Consider the following 20,290-nt stretch of genomic DNA (forward strand, 5'->3'; position numbering starts at 1 on the left):
TGTGAACCATATATCCATTTTCACCAGGGATGCACCAGTCCAGCTGTTTTTATTTCCACTATAATACCAGTAGATTCCAGTAGGTGAGGATATGAAATACTGAATAAGTTTTAATCAGTGATACAAACAGACTGAGAATCCCTGTTTACGACTTGGCTTGATTAAAGTATTGCTTTTGTAACTTAAAATAAATGCGGAAAATAATTACAATCAAGCATATACTGAGGGTTCTCACATGATGTTGTGCATGCATTTCTCAATAATAATGCTGTTTTAATAGCATCCTCTTTCATCTGCGAGTAAATGCACCCTCCTCAGAGTGCGCCCAAATGCTTGCTGTTGGAGCTGCAGAAGCTGGTGATAGCCTAGAATACTCAGCCAGATGGTGGACACGTACATGCCCATGCAAGTTAGTCGTGTTTGAGTACTTTTCTCGCACTATGCATCTGCACAAGCGGCACACCGCTTTGATTACATCCTTAGGTTTACCTCTTTCATCTGGTTTAAAGCCAAAGAAATCCCAACTTGGCAACTTTACATGTTTTTAGTGCTGTCAGCGTTAACGCGACGTCATCACGACAACGCGATTACCAATTAACGCATCAAAATCCCTGAAACATCTTTGTCAATGCATTTCGGGCAGTTTATCCAAAGTTTGTTGATTCTGCGCTCCAGATGGTTTGAGTGTGTTAAAAATTTTAATCGTGATGACCGCGTTTAAGCCCCGTTAACGCTGACAGGGTTTTTTTGGGGGGGGAAATTTGTTCGGCCGTGTTTGAACTTCTTCTGTGTGGCAAACGCGCAAATCAGTCCGTGCATGATTACATTGTTCCGCCAATCAAAAAGTCTGTCTCGACTGTCGGACTGATGATGGTCAGTTGGAAAATTTTTACATATCGCCCAACCCTAGTGTGTTATGTGTAGACGCAACAATGGTCTGGACTGGACTGCAAATGAGTAAGAAAGCAAACAAATGTCCAAAGAAAAAATCAGAAAGACCTTTAGAAAGCCTGAATTTTCAGTGTGGTTGAACCATATCTACTGTAAATACTGTGTATCTCATAGAAATGTGATGGCTGTGTGTAGCAGTGAGATAACTGAATTCTCCTGAGTTCACAGCATTGTTGGCATCACTCGCTTTTAGTTCAGCGTCTCTTAATAGGGTTAAAGTGCAGTTAAAGTCCACGGTTAAGGCTATAAAAGTGTTAACTGGTAATAATTCATTCGTTCGTTTAGTCGACTTTTATCCCCCCTTTTTAAAAGCACTCCGTCTGAGGTAGAAAAGAGCTTTTTAAATTTCAAATTTCTTTCACAGCTTTTGTTTTGCCTGTAGGTCAGCGGTGCTTATCAGAGCACGAGCTGTTCGGCAATTGATATTCAAGAGGACTGCGTTCACAGAATGAATGGAGAGTAAATGTAACCCACAGCCTGACCCTGTTTCACAGCACTGTGTACCACACAACCTTTCTTCCTGTCAGCTATCAGGGTCCCGCAGCATTCAGGAGGTGAAAGACCTTGTAAACACACGTGATCTCATTTTTACGCAGTAATCTGCCTTCGTCAAGCAGCTACAGCTCATAAACCTTTAAAAACAGCTCAGCAAGTCATCAAAGACTTCCCAGGCGGATTAGCCAGTCATTCACTTCCTTCAACAGCCTTCGGGGCGCTCTGTTGGAGTCCAAAGGAGGGACTGTGGGCAGTTTTCAGTCTGAGTTGTAGCACCGATTGTGGATTTTAAGTTTTGGGAGTTTGAGGGGGGGCTGAGGAGAGATGCACTGGGAGTTCTGGGCTAAGAAGCTGGATGAGGAGGATTTGATTGAGAATGGTGAGTTTGTGTCACTGAGTGTTTTCCTTTCAGCTCAGATTTTCTTTTTCTTTTCACTGCCAGTGTACTCCGCTCTCACGCTGTCATAAACAAGAAGTGTGCTTTAACAGAGCCGAGAGTTAAATAGTTTCAGCACAATCACTGCAACTACTCTGCAGTCATGTTCAGTGTTTTATCTACCGTCTTCTTTTATACACCAACTGTTTAAATTTGCACTAAATCTTAAAACCTCGACTTTGCTTTGCTCTGTTTTTCTGCTGACATCTTGAACTTTATGGCACCAGAGTTTAATTATTAAGACCATTTACGGCCCATCATGCAGTGAGTCATGTGGTTGGTGTGCTGGTGTGTATGTCACTGTAATTGATACAAGACGCAGTCCAAACAATGGTCATGTCTCGATGTGTGACTGTTTAAGGTCTTTTACACTCAGTCTGAATAAGTGTGTATTTGTATTATTGGGTGTCTCTGTCACTTTCATGCCTTCTTTTGGTCTGTTTGAATATCGCGTGTTTCGTCAGTTTTTGGTAATCAGGATCAAGATAGGATTGGATAAATTAGGACATTTCTGTTTTACAGCATCCAAAACATTAAGTACAACATGTACAATAATGGCTTAAACGAAGCACAGTAAATGTGTAGTACAAAAATTTCAATAAAATAAAAACTACACAGCACAAAGACACTCAATTAAATACAAAAAGTAAGGTAACATAAATTAAAGGAGTTCAGTAACTAAAATCGAAATAAAATGCAATAAAACACTTTATCATTACAGAAGTTGAAATGAAAATCTATAAAAATGTAAATAAAATGTTAAATAATAAAAATGCATTTTAGATGAATGAAAATTTGAATATAAAACAGCTTGACTGTCAAATCCAAATCTAAATAAAATGGATATGGCTCTCAAGGAAAAATAAATAAAAATATAAATAAAATATTAAGTAAAGATTAAAAAAAAAGTACATCAAATAAAAAAATATAAAAATGTTGAAATCTAAATAAAATACAGTGAATGCAAAATAATTAAATATGATTGCTATTGTATGTTGAATAACTTATCTAAAAAGCTAAATGTAATACAACCCAGGCGTATTGCAAAGCAAATAGAAATAAGGTGTAAATGCAGTAAGAGTGTGTTTAATGGGGCTTCTGCTGCTTTTTCTTCTTCAGGACGTTGAGCCGGAAGAAGTGTTTGTTTTACGATCTGAATAAACTGTTGGTGCTGTCAGTGCACATGGAGAAAGGCACAAAACCAAAATGTCTTCACACAGAAACAAATTGTTAACATTTCAGCCTGGGAGAGATCGGAGGATTAGGGCGAGGCCCTGGTTTGCACCACAGTTTGTGTCCAAGGCTGAACACAAGCAGAACAAAGCATAACACACTTCATGATTTTGAAAGTGTGAACTGTCAACAAAGTTGTTTTCTTTATTCTGAGATTTTTTTTTTTCACCCAATCACAGTGTCAGGAAAGGAAAACAATTTAACACAGATGTTGCATTTCCACATCGTGTGAAGGACTCCGAGATGGACTTGGATGCAGGGCGTTGAGCACAATATGACCAAGAACATTTTTCCAGTTATTTATGTTTTGCTTTCACATTAGCAGACCATCACTATCAGGGTCATGGAGGCCTGCGGCCTGTTCATGCACACAGTGTGCAGTATGGCTAATAAATGGCACGAGGGCGGGTACGATAAACCTTGAACTAGTTCATGCTGCTGTTGTTGTATTTTTTTTATTTTTTTAAAGATGAGTGATTATTACCACAGGTATGTCACAGGCTTCATTACCCTCAGCTGCCCTCTAACGTTGCAGAAAGGGATGTTTTGCATAACTTGAGACAGTGATGTCTATATCAGCGTTGTCAAACATAAGCCTCAGGGGCCAGAATCGGCTTGTAAAGACTCTAATCTGGCCCACTGGACAGCTTTGGATAATGTAACAGAGGGCCTTCATTTTGGACTTTTAACTGGATTTTCATAGCTTTTAGTGTTTCCTACTAATAAAGACCTCCATTGCCAGTCATACTACAGTAGTGCTGTAAATGTGCCAGTGAGCAAGGCATTTTGACACCTGCAAGAAGGATTCTTGTCAGGAGTTTATATAAGTTTACAAACGGGGTCTCAAACCAGGCTTCTGGTGATTGGGCAAAACGATCCAGGTTAATACTTAACGACGTAGCTGTGGCTACAACTTTGCCTCTGCGTGACAAACTGTGCCTTCTTTTTCCCCTTTATTAATTCACTCACCCATACTGGTGTTCCTCTAAACCATGCTGATACAAATATCAACAGATCAGTTCTGTTAATTCACCCTGTAAAACCAGTCTAACCTGTCAGCTCGGGTGTGTAAAATGTCCCTTTTGTGTTGTCGCATAATAACATTCTGCTGCTGTAGTGTTACAAAATGCAGAAATGTGAAGTAATCCTAAATCAGACCAGCCGTGGCTTCCTGATCGCACATCAGAATCACAAGCTGGAATTTCACCACACTGCACTTCATGATCACCTGAGGAGAACCATCTTCCTAACACTAATGTAAGTTCATGCGTACTGTGGGTTTCCCCCCCTTAGTTCTCAGGGGTAGTTCTCTCCTCTGCTTTCCCAGTCATTACAATTATATTGTGCTCCGCACTAATACTCAAGTGAAAACACTTTTAATTTCAGCTCAGGCCATTGTTTTGGGCTCATAATAACACAGTTCCTCACTGCGTAAATCTGAAGGTCTCCTTGCGTTGTTTCCTGTTTCCATTTGGATCTGTTTTTGATTGGTTGCTGCTGTCTGGATATGATTGCCTGTAGCGCAGACACTGCCACGTACTCAGGCTCTTTTGTTCTGGAGCTGCTTGAGAGAATAAAGCAGAACTCGATCTCAGAGCCTTGTGTGTCTTTCCCTCAGACTTTCATCAATACAGCATTGTATAGGATTGGTGTTATCAAAATCATAGAAGCAGGCTACAATGCACTTTTCCTGTTGCTCTTTGGTGGGCAATGTTTTTTTCTTTTTACCCTTTTTCTTTGCTTTGTAATAAGACTCAGCAGTGGGGTTACCACTCTTAGCATTTAGGCCTATGTGTGTTATTTTATACAGTAGTCAGATTTTGCTTGAGAGAAGGAGGAACTCATTTTGCTGCTGTTGACACATTCATCTTTGAAAAACAAGTGTTATTTCTGTAAGAAAGACATTTCTGTCACTCTCAAGCTTAAATGCTGTGAAGACTTTAATATATGTAAAATACTTACTTAAGATTTTTTGTGGTACTTTTCAAATTTGTGTTTTTTAAATGTAATATTTTTACTGTCTCCCAGGGTTTTAGCTGTCTTTGATCCAACACAGCTGATTTAAATAGCTACATTTCCTCCTCAGCATGTCTTGAAGTTCTCCAGAGACCTGGGAATGAAATAGTCATTTGATTCAGGTGTGTTGGCCCAGGGTGAGATCTAAAACCTGCAGGACACCGGCCCTTGAGGCCTGGAGTTTCCCACCCCCGACTTAAATTCAGACAATTTTTTTTCTACTCCCGACTCTGTATGATGTCAGTGAGAGAGGATATCCCTAACATGATCATCATCAACACCGAATCCCACTCACCTACTGTTAAGACTTTCCTTTGGGAAGGCCAGCTAACCAGGTGAAAACCTGCTTAGGCCCCATTTAGGCCTGAATTATGCTTTAGCAGGAAATCTTACATTGTAACTTACGACGTAACCAGAAAGTCCTTTTAACCTTATGCCGTAACTTGACATGCTCCTTACAAGAAATGTAACTGTACTACGACTTGAATGATCCAGAAGGTTGCAATGTAGGATTAAATCAGGTTTCAAGGTCACACAGGCATAGAGACCAGCTGACAACCTCCCAGCAGCCGCATGTCACTGAGGAAAATGTGTGATCCCTGGTTGGTTGACAAGTGGTAGCTGGAGGTTGCTTGATGTCGATAAGTGAATCAGTTGCAAAGAGGTATGCAGTGCTGCACTGAAAAAGCTCCTTGAAGTTGCTTTGATCACAAAGCAGGTTGCCAGCGGTCGCCTGTAATTTTCCTAGAAGATGCTGACTTGTCTGCAAACTAGGGCTGCCACAAACGATTATTTTGATAGTCGACTAGTCACCGATTATTTTTGTGATTAGTCGACTAATCAGATCATGCATCCATTGGACGTAAAACGTACAGCTTATTGCACCAGCAGCATCTGCTCTTATATAACTATCATTAGCTTACAGCTTTAAGTGTTTAAGGTATGTGCTAACTAAAAATAAAGACAAGATGACAGTTTATTACATTTTAATGAAATTTGCAGATTGTTTCAGTGAAGCTTAAACTCAGCCATCTGCTCCTTGCTATCTAAAATATAACAGGACTCCAGAGTATATTCTCGAGCATCTCACACTTCTAATAATCAGCTGTCTGCTTGATGTTTATTCAGCTGTGTAAAAACTATAACTTTAATCTCAGCCGAAACGATTTACTCAGGAACAAATAAAATACTGAAAAAAAGCCAAACAATAACATATGTAAGTTATTTAAGTGACTTATATATCATGTTTAACCTGAGTAGCGAAAGACAGCGGTGGGTTTGAAAACGATTTGCTGGGAGTCCGGTGTTCTCACGGCTCTAGTGAACGTTAAACCCCGGCTAGCTATCTAGCTAGTGGGTAACAGACGTCTCCGAAAACGTCGGAGCGCTTTTGAAAATATGTGGTGTCTTGATAAACTGAGCAGATATTTGAGGTTTACACAGCTACATTCTCGCCTGAAAATATGTTAAATGTTTATTTTGTGACCCAGAAAGAATAATAAGAGTAATATTAAAACTAACTAGCTGCCGCCATTGTTAGAAACTGAGCTGGGCCGCGCTATGAATTCTGGGACACAGCTTCTTCTTCTTCGGGGTTTAACGGCAGCTGGCATCCTTGTACATGCTGTGCTGCCATCTTCTGTTTCAGTACGTTATTACACTCTTAAATCCTACTACTTATTCCTGCGTCTTTTGGGATCTTACAAAGCTTCAAACGACGTGTCGACTATTAAATTAGTCGTCGACGATTTTGATAGTCGACGTAATCATGACTAGTCGACTAATCGTGGCAGCCCTACTGCAAACACTCACTAACTGCTCACCAAGCTTTAGTGAAACAGTGGAAAGTGTGAAAAACAAGCTTATTTCTGACAGTGTAAGACAAACAAGGATTGTTTTGAACAGTTATTTATGCAAAGCTGCTCTCTTGGACTACATGAATAAACATGTAGAGCCAGAATGAATGCAGAAGGTCCCCGGGAAAAGAATTGAGCGATAGTTTGTGTCTGTGTATTTCAAGTTACACCAACTCGGCACAATGGTGATGGTACATGTTTCTGAACAGCTTTTCTCTGCTTGTATATCAGAAACCTAAATTTCTACTCTTAGATTTACTGAAATTTGTGCTCCTAATGAAATGAACCTGTGGTCATTTTGGTATTCTCAAGACCTTTCCTCTTCCTCCATCCTCAGGGCAGACCTATACTTACATGCATTTAAATTGAGTTTCTCTGCTCAGTAAATGAAGCTAACACTGGTTATTCTAGATGAGTAAAGCTTTCTAATAAATCTTCAAATGTCTTGAATCTTGCAGTCCTGCTGACGTTGTGACAGCTGCAACTGAGAAGCCTAAAGCGGAAAGGTTATATTCCGTATACATCAGTCTGTGGTCCCATCATTGCCTCATTGCAGGAAGTGCTGAAGAGACAGGTGTTTGAATGTGACTTCATTGCTCTGTCTCAAATGTACCTTCTGTCCCTTGCTTTCAGGAGTTTACGAGGAGAGTAACGGCACCAGCAGAACAGCCGGTATGAATGGTAACGGCCCCAGCAGGCTTGTTGACCCCTTGGAGGATCCGCTGCCTGGAGTGGGCACCTATGAAGACTTCAACACCATCGACTGGGTCAGAGAGAAGAGCAAAGACCGGGACAGGCACAGGGAGGTAAGGAGGAATGATGTTTTTGGGGGAGTTAGATGAATTTCACTATCATACCTATAATAAGATGAGGAATGTACTCTCTGGGTGCCAAAGCAAGCATCAGTTCAAGGTCAATTTTTTTTTTGGTAGATCTGGGTCCGTCAAATGGTGTCCAAATCAAAAATGATTATGATTACTGCTTTGTTTCCTCATGTTTGGTACGTCACTGTTCGTTGCCTCAGTGAGTCATCTTCAGATCACTTATAAGTGGTCCACAAAGCTCCTGAACGACTACTTACTCAGTCCTCTAAGTGATGCTATTGGGGATCTATTTTGTCATCTTTGCGCTCTCCCCATGAAGTTGTTTGACAGATATGTTCATATGCCTGCTTGCATTAGCAAACTCCTGCATCCATGGGTATGGTGCTGGTTCATCGAGGTGCTCTGACCAAAAGCTCTTATTGGTTCCTGGTCCTAGACTGAAAACTAAAGAAGACTTTGTGTTTGAGTTTGCGGCTTCTAAACTTACATTAAATGCACTACAATGTCATTTGATACCTGTGGACTGGATTTATTTATTTTTTAAATTTGTTTATGATTGTGAATCACTTTGTGATCCCGATCTGTTGCTTGTTTTATTTAGCATTATGTGGGTTGTTTATGTATCGCCACACTTTTTAGAGTAGAAACAGGGACGATGGAGGTTATGTGCAGATGTAGCTTGGACTTCACGCCTTATTACATGAGCCGTCAATACAGTAGCACATGAGATAAATGTACTTAAATATAACTCGTCACTTTTTGTCTTGACCAGCTGTATATTTTCAGAGGTCTCAGCGTCATTCAAATGACTTTAATGTCATGTTTTTAGGATATGGAAGAAATTTTTCACTTTCTCATTTCTTTCATTTCTCCGTTCATCCAGATCACCAATAAGAGCAGACAGTCCACTGTGGCCCTGCTGCACAGCATCAGTGATGCCTTCTCAGGGTGGCTGCTCATGCTGCTGGTGGGACTCATGTCAGGTACTGCACACACTCATCCCCACACATACATTTATTAATGCTTTATTACCACAGTTCTCTTCAATAACAGGTAGACACAATCATAAGGAAGGAAAAGCAAACTAACTCCAGATGCTGTGAATTGAAAAACACACTGCAGCATAAAGTATGCAAATTCTTTATACGCTACCGTTTTGAATTGGGTGTCTCGCACATAAATTGTCCCTCTTAAGTGCAGCAGCTCAAATTCTGAGTGGTTATTGAAATGTTATCATATCTTTGCTGAATTTGGGACCTCAGGTCCTGAGCAGTAGGGAGACAAAGTTAAAGAGGCAAGGCTGAGATGCTTTGGGCTTGTCCAGAGGAAGGATAGTGGATATACTGGACAAAGGATATTAAAGATGGAGCTCAGTAATTAGAAGTGAAGGAGGACATGCAGATGGTTTGTGTTACACAGAAGGATGGCGGGGATTGGGTGAGATGGAGGTAGATTATCTGCTGTGGCAACAGACTTTAGGGCACTGCTCTTAAAAACACAGTTATTTAACTGATCTTCCCAGGCCATACTTTCAGGCTTCTGAAGCACTTTGATGGAAAGCGTTTGTACTTGCTCAGACTTTTTCTCTGGTTTCATTGCTGCCTGCATCAGCTGAACATTATATCCCATGTGGTGACAGAAAACGGGTTTAGAGCCGCGACGTAGCACGAGCACAGCACTGAAAATATGCAGGGCGGCACATATCTAAAGGAAATGAATGTTAGCAATGTTGGTTAAAAAAATTTTTGTTGACCCTTTGGGTTGTAAACTTGACTTGTTCAGATTACAGTGATCCACTTCTCTGACATTTGGTCGTACTCAGATATGCATAATAAAAATAATAAACTTTATCTATATAGCACCTATAAAAACAGAACTCAGAGTTATGCAGAGTACTCAGAGGCTAAATTCAAACAAACATAAAAGTCGAGATTGTTAAAACAATAAAGGAAAAATGTAAGGCGCAAACCAGGCAATCACAATAAATTGGGTCATTCCATGAAAAAGCACAGCGTTCTTCAGGCCCTGTGCAATAACGTGAGCGTATCTAATAAAACAAAACTGTGCAAAGTTTGACTAATGTCTATGACATGGGGACCTGGATATTTTATGTTTTCTCATGATTCACTGGAGGAAACTTCAATAACCTGTATTTTGTGTAAATTGTACCATCATGTGGGTGAGATATATCGGTCAAAATAAAGTTCTCCTCACTTACATTTTAATACCAGGCTTATCTTCTAGCCCAGATTTGTTCTGTCTCAAAAACTCATTTTAAAACTCATCATTGTAGCTTATCTCAGTGAAAATGGAGAGCACTGTTACTTCTGTTGCCTTGCTACTGCTAAGACCTCAAGCAAGGGAACAGAAATAATAACGTAGACAAGTTAAGGCGGTAACCAGACAATAAAAGGCTGTAAAAGACAGCATTACTTGTACTGAGAGGACAGAATACAAGTCTATGTAAAGTGAGTTTAAGATGAACTTTAAAGGAGGTCAAGGATTTAGCCTTATCTCCTCAGGCCGTTGGTTCCAAAGAAGAGGAGCACGATCTGTTTTAGACTTGAAACAAATGGAGAGTCTGCTGAAGCCAGTGTTTCCACAGTGTGTCTTTCTCGTGTCTTCCTCCCCTAACCCTCCAACTGGCCACAGCAGATGGCTGCTCCTCCCTGAGCCTGGTTCTGCCAGAGGTTTGTTCCTGTCAAAAGGGAGTTTTTCCTTCCCACTGTCGCCGAGTGCTTACTCATAGGGGAAGCTGTCTGATTGTTGGGGGTTCTCTCTATTATTTTAGGGTCTTTATCTTACAGATTTTTCTTTCTTGTTGTCTTTCTTCTCAACGTTTTCAGGTGCTCTAGCCGGAGGCATCGACATCTCAGCCCACTGGATGACGGACGTGAAAGGAGGGTTGTGTCTCCGAGGCTTCTGGTTCAACCACGAGCACTGCTGCTGGTTGTCTAACGAGACCACGTTCCAGGAGAGGGACCGGTGTCCACAGTGGCAGAGCTGGGCTGAGCTCATAACAGGAAAGTCAGAGGTAGGAGAAGATTTTAAAGCTTTTCTGCTGATTTTGATGCGTGAAATTTATAGTTGGTAGCAGTTATTATTCTCAGAATTGTTTTTGAGGGATTTTCTTGGCTCCAAATGTGTGAATGAAGTGTTATCCCAAGCCTTGAGTTTGAGATTTGTTGACTGTTCCTCAGGCTTCAGTGCTGCTATGGCTCCATCTACTGGTTGAAAACTGTCATGGTGCAAAATCTAAACCACTGTGACTTCAGGATTTCCACAAAACTAATCACTGCTTAGTTATTTATGTTATGTTTATTTATGTTTGTTGTGTTTATTTTTTTTTTTTTTCAAAAATCATTTGTCACTGTGTGTGTGTGTGTGTGTGTGTGTGTGTGTGTGTGTGTGTGTGTGTGTGTGTGTGTGTGTGTGTGTGTGTTATTTGTGCCTCTGCAGGGTCCCTTTGCCTACATCATGAACTACCTGATGTACATATTTTGGGCTCTGATGTTCTCCTTCTTGGCTGTCATACTGGTCAGAGCCTTTGCGCCGTACGCATGCGGATCAGGAATACCAGAGGTGAGGCTGCACTCTAAACAATAATGGTAAACCATCAGTTTTTAAGTGACTGATTATATTAATGGTTTAAATCACTTTTTCCCCACTTTATGTTGTTGCTTTTATTTCGTCTCTTATTTAGTTCATAGGCCACTTAGAGCCTGTTTTGATATCAGGAATAGTTGGACCACTAAGACTGTTAGATAATTAACTATAGAGGCAAAAAACACCTTCAGGAGATTCTCTTCTCTTTCACTATAAAGAAAATTCTAAAAATTTAAAAATGTAACCTAAAAATGTCATATTTAATAAATCTTTAACATATAAATGTAAAGAAAAGCAAGCCACATAACAGCTCTGTTTTTCCACACTGCTGTAATAAACCAGTGAAAGGTAGAGGGAGCTTGTTACCCAAACTTTGAACTGACTGTTTCAATGACAGAAACATTTTCTCATTTAAAAAGAAGAAATTTGTTTTGGACCCAGAGTTTTTTCTTTTTCTTTTTTTTCTTAAACAAAGAACAAACACAGTTTCTTCGGTTCATTGACGGCAGCAATCCCTTAAGTATTGTCCCCAGCCCTCTTGTGGGCCTTTTAGGTACTGCGGTCAATTCAATCTCATTAAAATAATTTGGGATTGGTTCAAAAATCAGATTTTTCTATTGAAATGTTCTTTTAAAATCCCAGAAGATTTTTTTTTTTTTTAATTCAGATTTTGTAATAAATGTAAAAATGAAGACCGTTCAAACCTCTGGCTCAGAATTGTGAGGATTTGATATCCATGATCTACCACAGGGGTCGGCAACCTTTCTGATGGCGAGTGCCATTTAAAATTTCCTCAGAAGTCAGTGTGCCATATGATTGCATTAGCAATAAATTTAATAACGCTCTATATTAACAGTTACACACTATATAGAACCACTTTATAGAATTATATTTGTTCGCAGATGTTGGCAGCTATCAGCGAATAGTTATCAGCTATTTTGAAAAAAAAAAAACACTTTTTATCCATGACAGCAAATGAACTGTACAACAGAAAATACAAATGCTATTTATGGTCTCCTCACAACAATGATAAGAAAAATAAAATGAGCCAATATGGCATGTTTGTTAATACAGAGACACACATGTTAATGTGATGTCTGGTCTCCCACTCAGAGACACAGGTCTCCGAGTGTCCAGCATTCAGACGACTACCTGAGGACACTCATGTGAGAGAAAATCTGCTCACACAGATATTAGAGCCAAGTACTGTCAATAAGGCCTCTGCAATGTTCTGAAGACAGTTAAACTTGTCAGGTAGTGATGTCCAGGTGAAAATGCAGCGCCATGAACACACACAGCTGTGGATTCCAGCTGCTTCGATGTCGCATTAACTGGCATTAACTCAGCCAGTTAATGCGAGACAAATCCAGCTGCTCATTAAAGCTTTCTGGTTTGATCAGAAAATAAAACATTGGTCCATACACCTGAAAGTCCCAAAAACGCATTGTGTCTCGAGTCTATGGATGTATCCGTGTATTTCCGTGGTGCTGATGCTGTACTGAGCGGAAAGCTCCTGAAGCTTTTGAAGTGTCGGAATGTGGAAAGCTAACAACGTCCCTCTCACCAGTAGGCTAAGTTATTTTTAGCCAATTACAAGTTTAATCTGGTAGCTGGTAGTTGGGGTTGTTAGCTTCAGATAATTATTTAATCACAGCCAGACATTTTAAATGAAAATAAGAAAGTATTTCTTTGTGCCCCCCTTTCCCTGTTAATGCCCCACCTGCCCCCCTGGCAAAACTTTACTAGACCCGCCCCTGCACAGTTACCAGCTGTCAGCTACTTAGAAAAGGATCCTGGTGTTATTTGTCTCTCAGAAACAGTTCATAACTTCCCTTCAATCATTCATGTCACCTAAAAGGTAAACCTGTTTCTCCATCACCTGTTCAGCTCTGATGATTCAGTAAGGACATCTCCTGGTTTCATCTTCATGTTTCCCTCTCACCACATATCCAAACCGACATCATGACCAGCAGCTTTTTTACAGCTGTGGCTCCAGCAAACATCAGTTGATAGTAGAAATGAATATTAAATAAATTCTAACAACAGCTGATCAAGCTTAAACGTGCTGCTGTTGTTTAGTGTGACATCCACTGGTTTCCTCTTTCTGGCGCAAAGTGGGACATAAACAAACGAGAGAAAAGCCAATCAGTTGATCATTGATCAGTTTCATGATTGAAGTAGAAACAGGAGAGGGAGAATGAGAGAAGAAGAGGCAGCTGTGCAGCAAAGACACAGAATAAGTCCAGCTTTGTGTCTTTTTCATTGTAGCTGAAGTCCGGGACAAACTGTGTTCGTTTTACGCGTTTTGTGTTGAGCTGAATATTTTTTTCAGCTCAACACAAAACGCGTAATATTTTTTCTCAATACGGGATGATTCCGTTTTTTTATGGGACGGTTGGAAACTCTACTAACTAACCTTATGAATTAAATAAAGTTCACTATCAGTAACATCATAGCACCCACCCAGCTGTATAGAAACTCCATCATGCTAGCTAGTACGCAGTACGAGTTATTGTAACTGACTGTAAAAAGTCAGCATAACGAAAATAAACTCCACCTAAACTTGGTTTATATCTGACCCAGATGGACTGCAGGTTATAACTTCTTACCTGAACTTAAGTTCACCTGACACTCGGACCGGCCCCGCCTCGGGTCTCTCCTTCTCCTGCCTCCCCTTTCTCTCATCCACCTGCTGGCCTCTGTGGAAGCTCCGCCATAGCCACCAACAAACAACTGAGTTATTTTTACACACTGGCCAGCATCTGGCCAGTCCAACACCTTTCATTGTTTATACCGTTACAAAAAAAAAAAAAAAAAAAATCATCAGGCCACCAAGCAAATGCCCGGTATGCCTGATGGCCAGTCCAGCTATGGTTGTGCCATCAGTTAACCCTTCGCGTGCCCAGGGTTGACGACCCCTAATCTACCATCATGGCTAAAAGTTTTGGCAGCGGCACTGGTTTTGGGTTTCATAACTTTACAGTTTCATGTTTCAGAATTTAGTTTTTCACGTTTCTGTTCTAGTGAACAACGAGTACAGGGAGTGCAGAATTATTAGGCAAATGAGTATTTTGTCCACATCATCCTCTTCATGCATGTTGTCTTACTCCAAGCTGTATAGGCTCGAAAGCCTACTACCAATTAAGCATATTAGGTGATGTGCATCTCTGTAATGAGAAGGGGTGTGGTCTAATGACATCAACACCCTATATCAGGTGTGCATAATTATTAGGCAACGTCCTTTCCTTTGGCAAAATGGGTCAAAAGAAGGACTTGACAGGCTCAGAAAAGTCAAAAATAGTGAGATATCTTGCAGAGGGATGCAGCAGTCTCAAAATTGCAAAGCTTCTGAAGCGTGATCATCGAACAATCAAGCATTTCATTCAAAATAGTCAACAGGGTCGTAAGAAGCGTGTGGAAAAACCAGGGCGCCAAATAACTGCCCATGAACTGAGAAAAGTCAAGCGTGCAGCTGCCAAGATGCCACTTGCCACCAGTTTGGCCATATTTCAGAGCTGCAACATCACTGGAGTGCCCAAAAGCACAAGGTGTGCAATACTCAGAGACACGGCCAAGGTAAGAAAGGCTGAAAGACGACCACCACTGAACAAGACACACAAGCTGAAACGTCAAGACTGGGCCAAGAAATATCTCAAGACTGATTTTTCTAAGGTTTTATGGACTGATGAAATGAGAGTGAGTCTTGATGGGCCAGATGGATGGGCCCGTGGCTGGATTGGTAAAGGGCAGAGAGCTCCAGTCCGACTCAGACGCCAGCAAGGTGGAGGTGGAGTACTGGTTTGGGCTGGTATCATCAAAGATGAGCTTGTGGGGCCTTTTCGGGTTGAGGATGGAGTCAAGCTCAACTCCCAGTCCTACTGCCAGTTTCTGGAAGACACCTTCTTCAAGCAGTGGTACAGGAAGAAGTCTGCATCCTTCAAGAAAAACATGATTTACATGCAGGACAATGCTCCATCACACGCGTCCAAGTACTCCACAGCGTGGCTGGCAAGAAAGGATATGAAAGAAGAAAAACTAATGACATGGTCACCTTGTTCACCTGATCTGAACCCCATTGAGAACCTGTGGTCCATCATCAAATGTGAGATTTACAAGGAGGGAAAACAGTACACCTCTCTGAACAGTGTCTGGGAGGCTGTGGTTGCTGCTGCACGCAATGTTGATGGTGAACAGATCAAAACACTGACAGAATCCATGGATGGCAGGCTTTTGAGTGTCCTTGCAAAGAAAGGTGGCTATATTGGTCGCTGATTTGTTTTTGTTTTGTTTTTGAATGTCAGAAATGTATATTTGTGAATGTGGAGATGTTATATTGGTTTCACTGGTAAAAATAAATAATTGAAATGGGTATATATTTGTTTTTTGTTAAGTTGCCTAATAATTATGCACAGTAATAGTCACCTGCACACACAGATATCCCCCTAAAATAGCTAAAACTAAAAACAAACTAAAAACTACTTCCAAAAACATTCAGCTTTGATATTAATGAGTTTTTTGGGTTCATTGAGAACATGGTTGTTGTTCAATAATAAAATTATTCCTCAAAAATACAACTTGCCTAATAATTCTGCACTCCCTGTATTTCATAAGCTTCAAAGTGGTTTATAGTCAAATAAGTCAAACTTATGCAGGGAGTTGGTGTTTCCAGTGTTGACCCATCTTGATGACAGTCCACTGCAGCCTTAGAAGCCTCACTGGGCTCCTGCTTGCCCACCTGCTTTTTAAAAAGAGACCATGCTGAAGACTTGAGGCACTGATTAAGCAGACATCACTCAGGATTTGGCCCAGAAGAGAAGAGAACTACAGAAGAAGAAGGGTCAAAACTGTTAACACTGACTCTTTGCATACATTTGATTTATTTGCCAATAAAAGTCTTTGAAACTATGAAATGTTATTCAGTGGTTAAAGTGGGAGCTGTCATGTTGGGGTGGTGCAGCATGAGAACAAGAATTACTTAGAAGCTTCATTCATAAACACATCAACAACAACAACAACAAAGAAGAGTTGCTCGTTAATGCTGCTCCTGTTCAGTTGTAGGAAACTTAGTATATTCACGTACTTAGTTTTTTTTCTTTTTAATTTTAATAAACATCAGGTCAATTAGTTCTGCTTCTCCTGTTCCCTCATTTCTTTTTTTTTTTTTTTTTTTTTTTTTTTTTTTTTTTTTAATCACAGCATCCAGTCACATTGCTTTATTTGCGTCCAGCTCTCGCCCGTCCATCTGCCTTTGTTTACTCTCCTGTTCGCTCGGTTTCTTTCATTCTTCATTTCTGAGGAGGTGAAAAGCCAAAGATTTGCTTACACTCTGGAAAGCCAAACATTTTCTCACTGATTCGTCCATTCTAGAAAAAAAGGAAAACAAAAATACACCAGTTTCCTCCAAATCCAAATATTATCCTGCTCACTACTCCTCTCAGTTGAAGAACTGTTTAATTTTGTGGAACTTGAATCGTTTTCTCCCAACACTCGTTTCTCAAAGGACAGCAGGGCCACGCACGAGAGATTAACCACTTATTTGAAAGAAAAATATCAAAACACAAACCTCATTTCTCTCCTTGGGCCCCCCTCCTGTGTTTACACTCGCTTTCTTGTGGTTATACACTCAGACAGGCGTATCTAAACTGAACCCTCCCTAACATAAACATGTCCTTATCTTCTCCTTGCACATGCAAACAAACCCACTCACTCTCACCTCCGTCTTCCTCAGATTAAAACCATCCTCAGTGGCTTCATCATCCGGGGCTACTTGGGGAAGTGGACCCTGATCATCAAGACCATCACCCTGGTCTTAGCCGTCTCCTCCGGGCTCAGTTTAGGGAAGGAAGGCCCTCTGGTCCACGTCGCCTGCTGCTGTGCTAATATACTCTGTCACCTGTTCACCAAGTACCGCAAGAATGAGGCCAAGAGGCGAGAGGTAAGCAGGGGTGATGCCGGCGTTGTTGGAGGAGTTATTGCGGGTTTTTGGGGAAACTTGACAGGAAAGACGGTCATCAAGAAAGAAAACCGTACAAGCAAAATATTGCAATAGCTAAAGACCAATAGTACAAGGCTGTTGACCTTTTACATTTATGCAGATAAATTGATCTGTTACATGAAAGTCCAACTTGGAAATGATATTTTAAACCACACAATTGGAAGCAGACCTCAGTACAGGCGCTTTTTATATAACCTGGCAACTCACACCTGATAATTTTGGATGGGTAAATGGAATTATGGAGATCTCTCCAATGAGAGAAAAATAATGCGACTGTCCAGAATATCTACTCTCTTTGCAGAAATATATTTTTCACATATTCTCTAGTTTAGATTAAATTGATGGAAAATGGAATTCAACAAAAAAGACAAAGTTTCTGATTGAAGCTTTAAATTTTTCACATAAATGGGACAAAGCAATGGGAACAGCAGTGCTTTTCCTGTACTGCCGTTATCCCTTTAATCTGCACATTGACTGTTTGATGGGCTTGATCACTTGATTGTTTTGTTGGCAAGACAGTTGGTACAGTCCCTCCCTTTTTTTCTTGTCTGTACATGTAGGTGTTATCAGCGGCAGCAGCAGTGGGCGTGTCAGTGGCTTTTGGAGCTCCTATTGGAGGAGTCCTGTTCAGTCTGGAGGAGGTGGGTAGTGCTTATGATGCATTTTCCACTGTTTTCTATCATTTGTCTGCAGATCCTCTGTATCTGTATTCCTGTGTCAGAACAACACCTGCAGTGCCGGCTGTTTTATTACTCCACAAATACCTGATCTGAATTGGTTTTTAATTGCTTTCCACTTCCTGTGTAATTTTTTCGTACTGGAATGAGCACAGCGCTGGCACCAAGCTGGGACATAATAAATATGAGAAATTATTTGCAGTCTTACTTTGGGAAGCGAATGCATTTTTGGCAGCTGTCAAATCCATCTTGAGCAGAAACATGCTGAGGAATTTCTGGAATAAGGAAACTGGCACTTTGATCACCTCATGGGGTCTCCCCAAAACAGGGAACATGACCAGTGTCTTTAATTATAGAGCCGGTCTGGCCGTGCACTGAACTGATGAACCAGGGTTTGTTTATAATATGAGATAATGTAATGAAAACTATTAGGTCAATGTTGGCCTCACAAAATAGAGGAAAGGCCAATATGTGAGCATTTTGTTAATTAAAAAAATACTTAGAATTTAATTGCCCATGCTGTTTTTTTATTGGCTCTTTCTATCACCCCACAGAGATCTCATCTCGGTGTCATAAAGATTTGCTAAAGTCTGCTATGCTTTCCAAGAGTTTTTAATTTCATTTAGTTTAAAATTGTTATTTTTGATTCAGTTTTGTCTAATTTGGTTTCCAGAGCTTGCTTTGTTTCAGTTTAGTTTTTATTGTTTAAAGATGTTTAAAGATGACTGAGATGTTTGAGTCTCACATAAACAGAAGCAGCAAAAGTTTCCTTGGGATGGTTGTTTTGACAATCTGAGCAAAATTGGAAAAAGACAACATTTTAAAAACATGGAGAATAATGTCTTATTTTGTTTTAGTTAGTTTTGTAAATACAAGCTATCATTTTGGTTAAGCCTAGTTTTTATATCTTTGTGTTTTCCATTCAGTCCAATTTTAGTTATTTTGTTTAGGTTTGTGGTGAGGTGTAGTGAGCTCCGGCTTTGCCTCTCTCTCATCAATAAATGTCTCTGTCCGCCTCTCTGTCCTCCAGGTGAGCTACTACTTCCCCCTGAAGACTCTGTGGCGTTCGTTCTTCGCCGCTCTGGTGGCGGCCTTCACCCTGCGCTCCATCAACCCGTTTGGGAACAGCCGCCTGGTGCTCTTCTATGTGGAGTTTCACACGCCGTGGCACCTGGTGGAGCTGGCCCCTTTCATCCTGCTGGGGATCTTTGGAGGCCTTTGGGGGGCGCTGTTCATCAAGGCTAACATTGCCTGGTGCAGGCTTCGTGAGTAGCGGTGACATATCTGTGACGTATTTTTCTTTCCTTTGTGTCTCCAACCCATAAATTAACTTCTCCACACACCTCACAGGTAAAACCACTTGTCTGGGTCACTACCCCGTCATCGAGGTGCTGGTGGTCGCTGCGCTGACCGCCTTGCTCGCCTACCCCAACAGTTACACCAGGATGAGCGGATCCGAGCTCATCTCTGAGCTCTTCAACGACTGCTCCCTGCTCGACTCGTCTCAGCTGTGCGGCTACAAACAGGTCAGCCGATAAATCGCTGCATCAGGATACTGCAGTTTTTCACGTTATTATTTAACCTTGCTGAGCTATCTAATATATCTTTATATATATTTCTTGTTCTTCTCTCTCGCTGCTTCCTTTCCCCCTCTTTCTGTCTCCATGCGTATCTTTCTTCTCCTCACTCGTGCTCGCAGCCAGCCAACACGTCAGACACAGGTGTAGATAACAGCCTCGCTGACCGGCCAGCGGGACCGGGCCTTTACACGGCGCTGTGGCAGCTGGCCCTGGCCTTGGTCTTCAAGATGATGATCACTGTTATTACATTTGGCATGAAGGTTTGTGAAGAGACACTCAGCGGTCCGCTTGAACTCCTCATCAATGAGACATTTATTGTTATTGTCCCCGTGGTGTAACATTGCATGTAAAAAGCCTACAAAGGCAGCTGCCTTTAATATATCTGGAGCTACATTTGATCAAGTTTCCAGCGTTCATTCACTCGTGTTACCCATTTGGGAATTTTGATGGATGAAGTAAGTGAGTCTGTAAATGGTTTTCTGCGATTCATATGCGATGTGAATCCCCGTCATGTGGCGCGCTGAGGAAAAAAATGAATATTGTTTTCTAGAAAACGCAAAAGTCCCTTTGGTAACGAAGCTAAAATGAATTGGCTGAAAATGCTTGTGGAAATGTTTTAAT

General features: G+C 40.9%; 1 protein-coding gene across 3 annotated transcripts in view; it reads left to right on the forward strand.

Annotated features, from left to right (window-relative positions):
• Positions 1-20,290, forward strand: part of clcn5b (Cl-/H+ antiporter 5b) — a 48,777-nt gene that overhangs the window by 12,911 nt on the left and 15,576 nt on the right. For 2 of the 3 annotated variants that reach the window (XM_084923659.1, XM_084923661.1), the window contains exons 3-11: positions 7,621-7,793; positions 8,695-8,794; positions 10,658-10,845; positions 11,271-11,393; positions 17,146-17,352; positions 17,973-18,053; positions 19,120-19,354; positions 19,440-19,615; positions 19,789-19,929. In XM_084923659.1, the coding sequence (XP_084779785.1) occupies positions 7,621-7,793; positions 8,695-8,794; positions 10,658-10,845; positions 11,271-11,393; positions 17,146-17,352; positions 17,973-18,053; positions 19,120-19,354; positions 19,440-19,615; positions 19,789-19,929 (1,424 nt within the window). Of the gene's footprint in view, positions 1-251; positions 1,826-7,620; positions 7,794-8,694; positions 8,795-10,657; positions 10,846-11,270; positions 11,394-17,145; positions 17,353-17,972; positions 18,054-19,119; positions 19,355-19,439; positions 19,616-19,788; positions 19,930-20,290 lie in introns of those variants that run through there. The other variant, XM_084923660.1, reaches the window with a different exon arrangement.

Source organism: Perissodus microlepis, chromosome 3 (assembly GCF_051167445.1).
Source record: "Perissodus microlepis isolate ML-2025 ecotype Zambia chromosome 3, ASM5116744v1, whole genome shotgun sequence".
NCBI lineage: Eukaryota > Metazoa > Chordata > Actinopteri > Cichliformes > Cichlidae > Perissodus > Perissodus microlepis.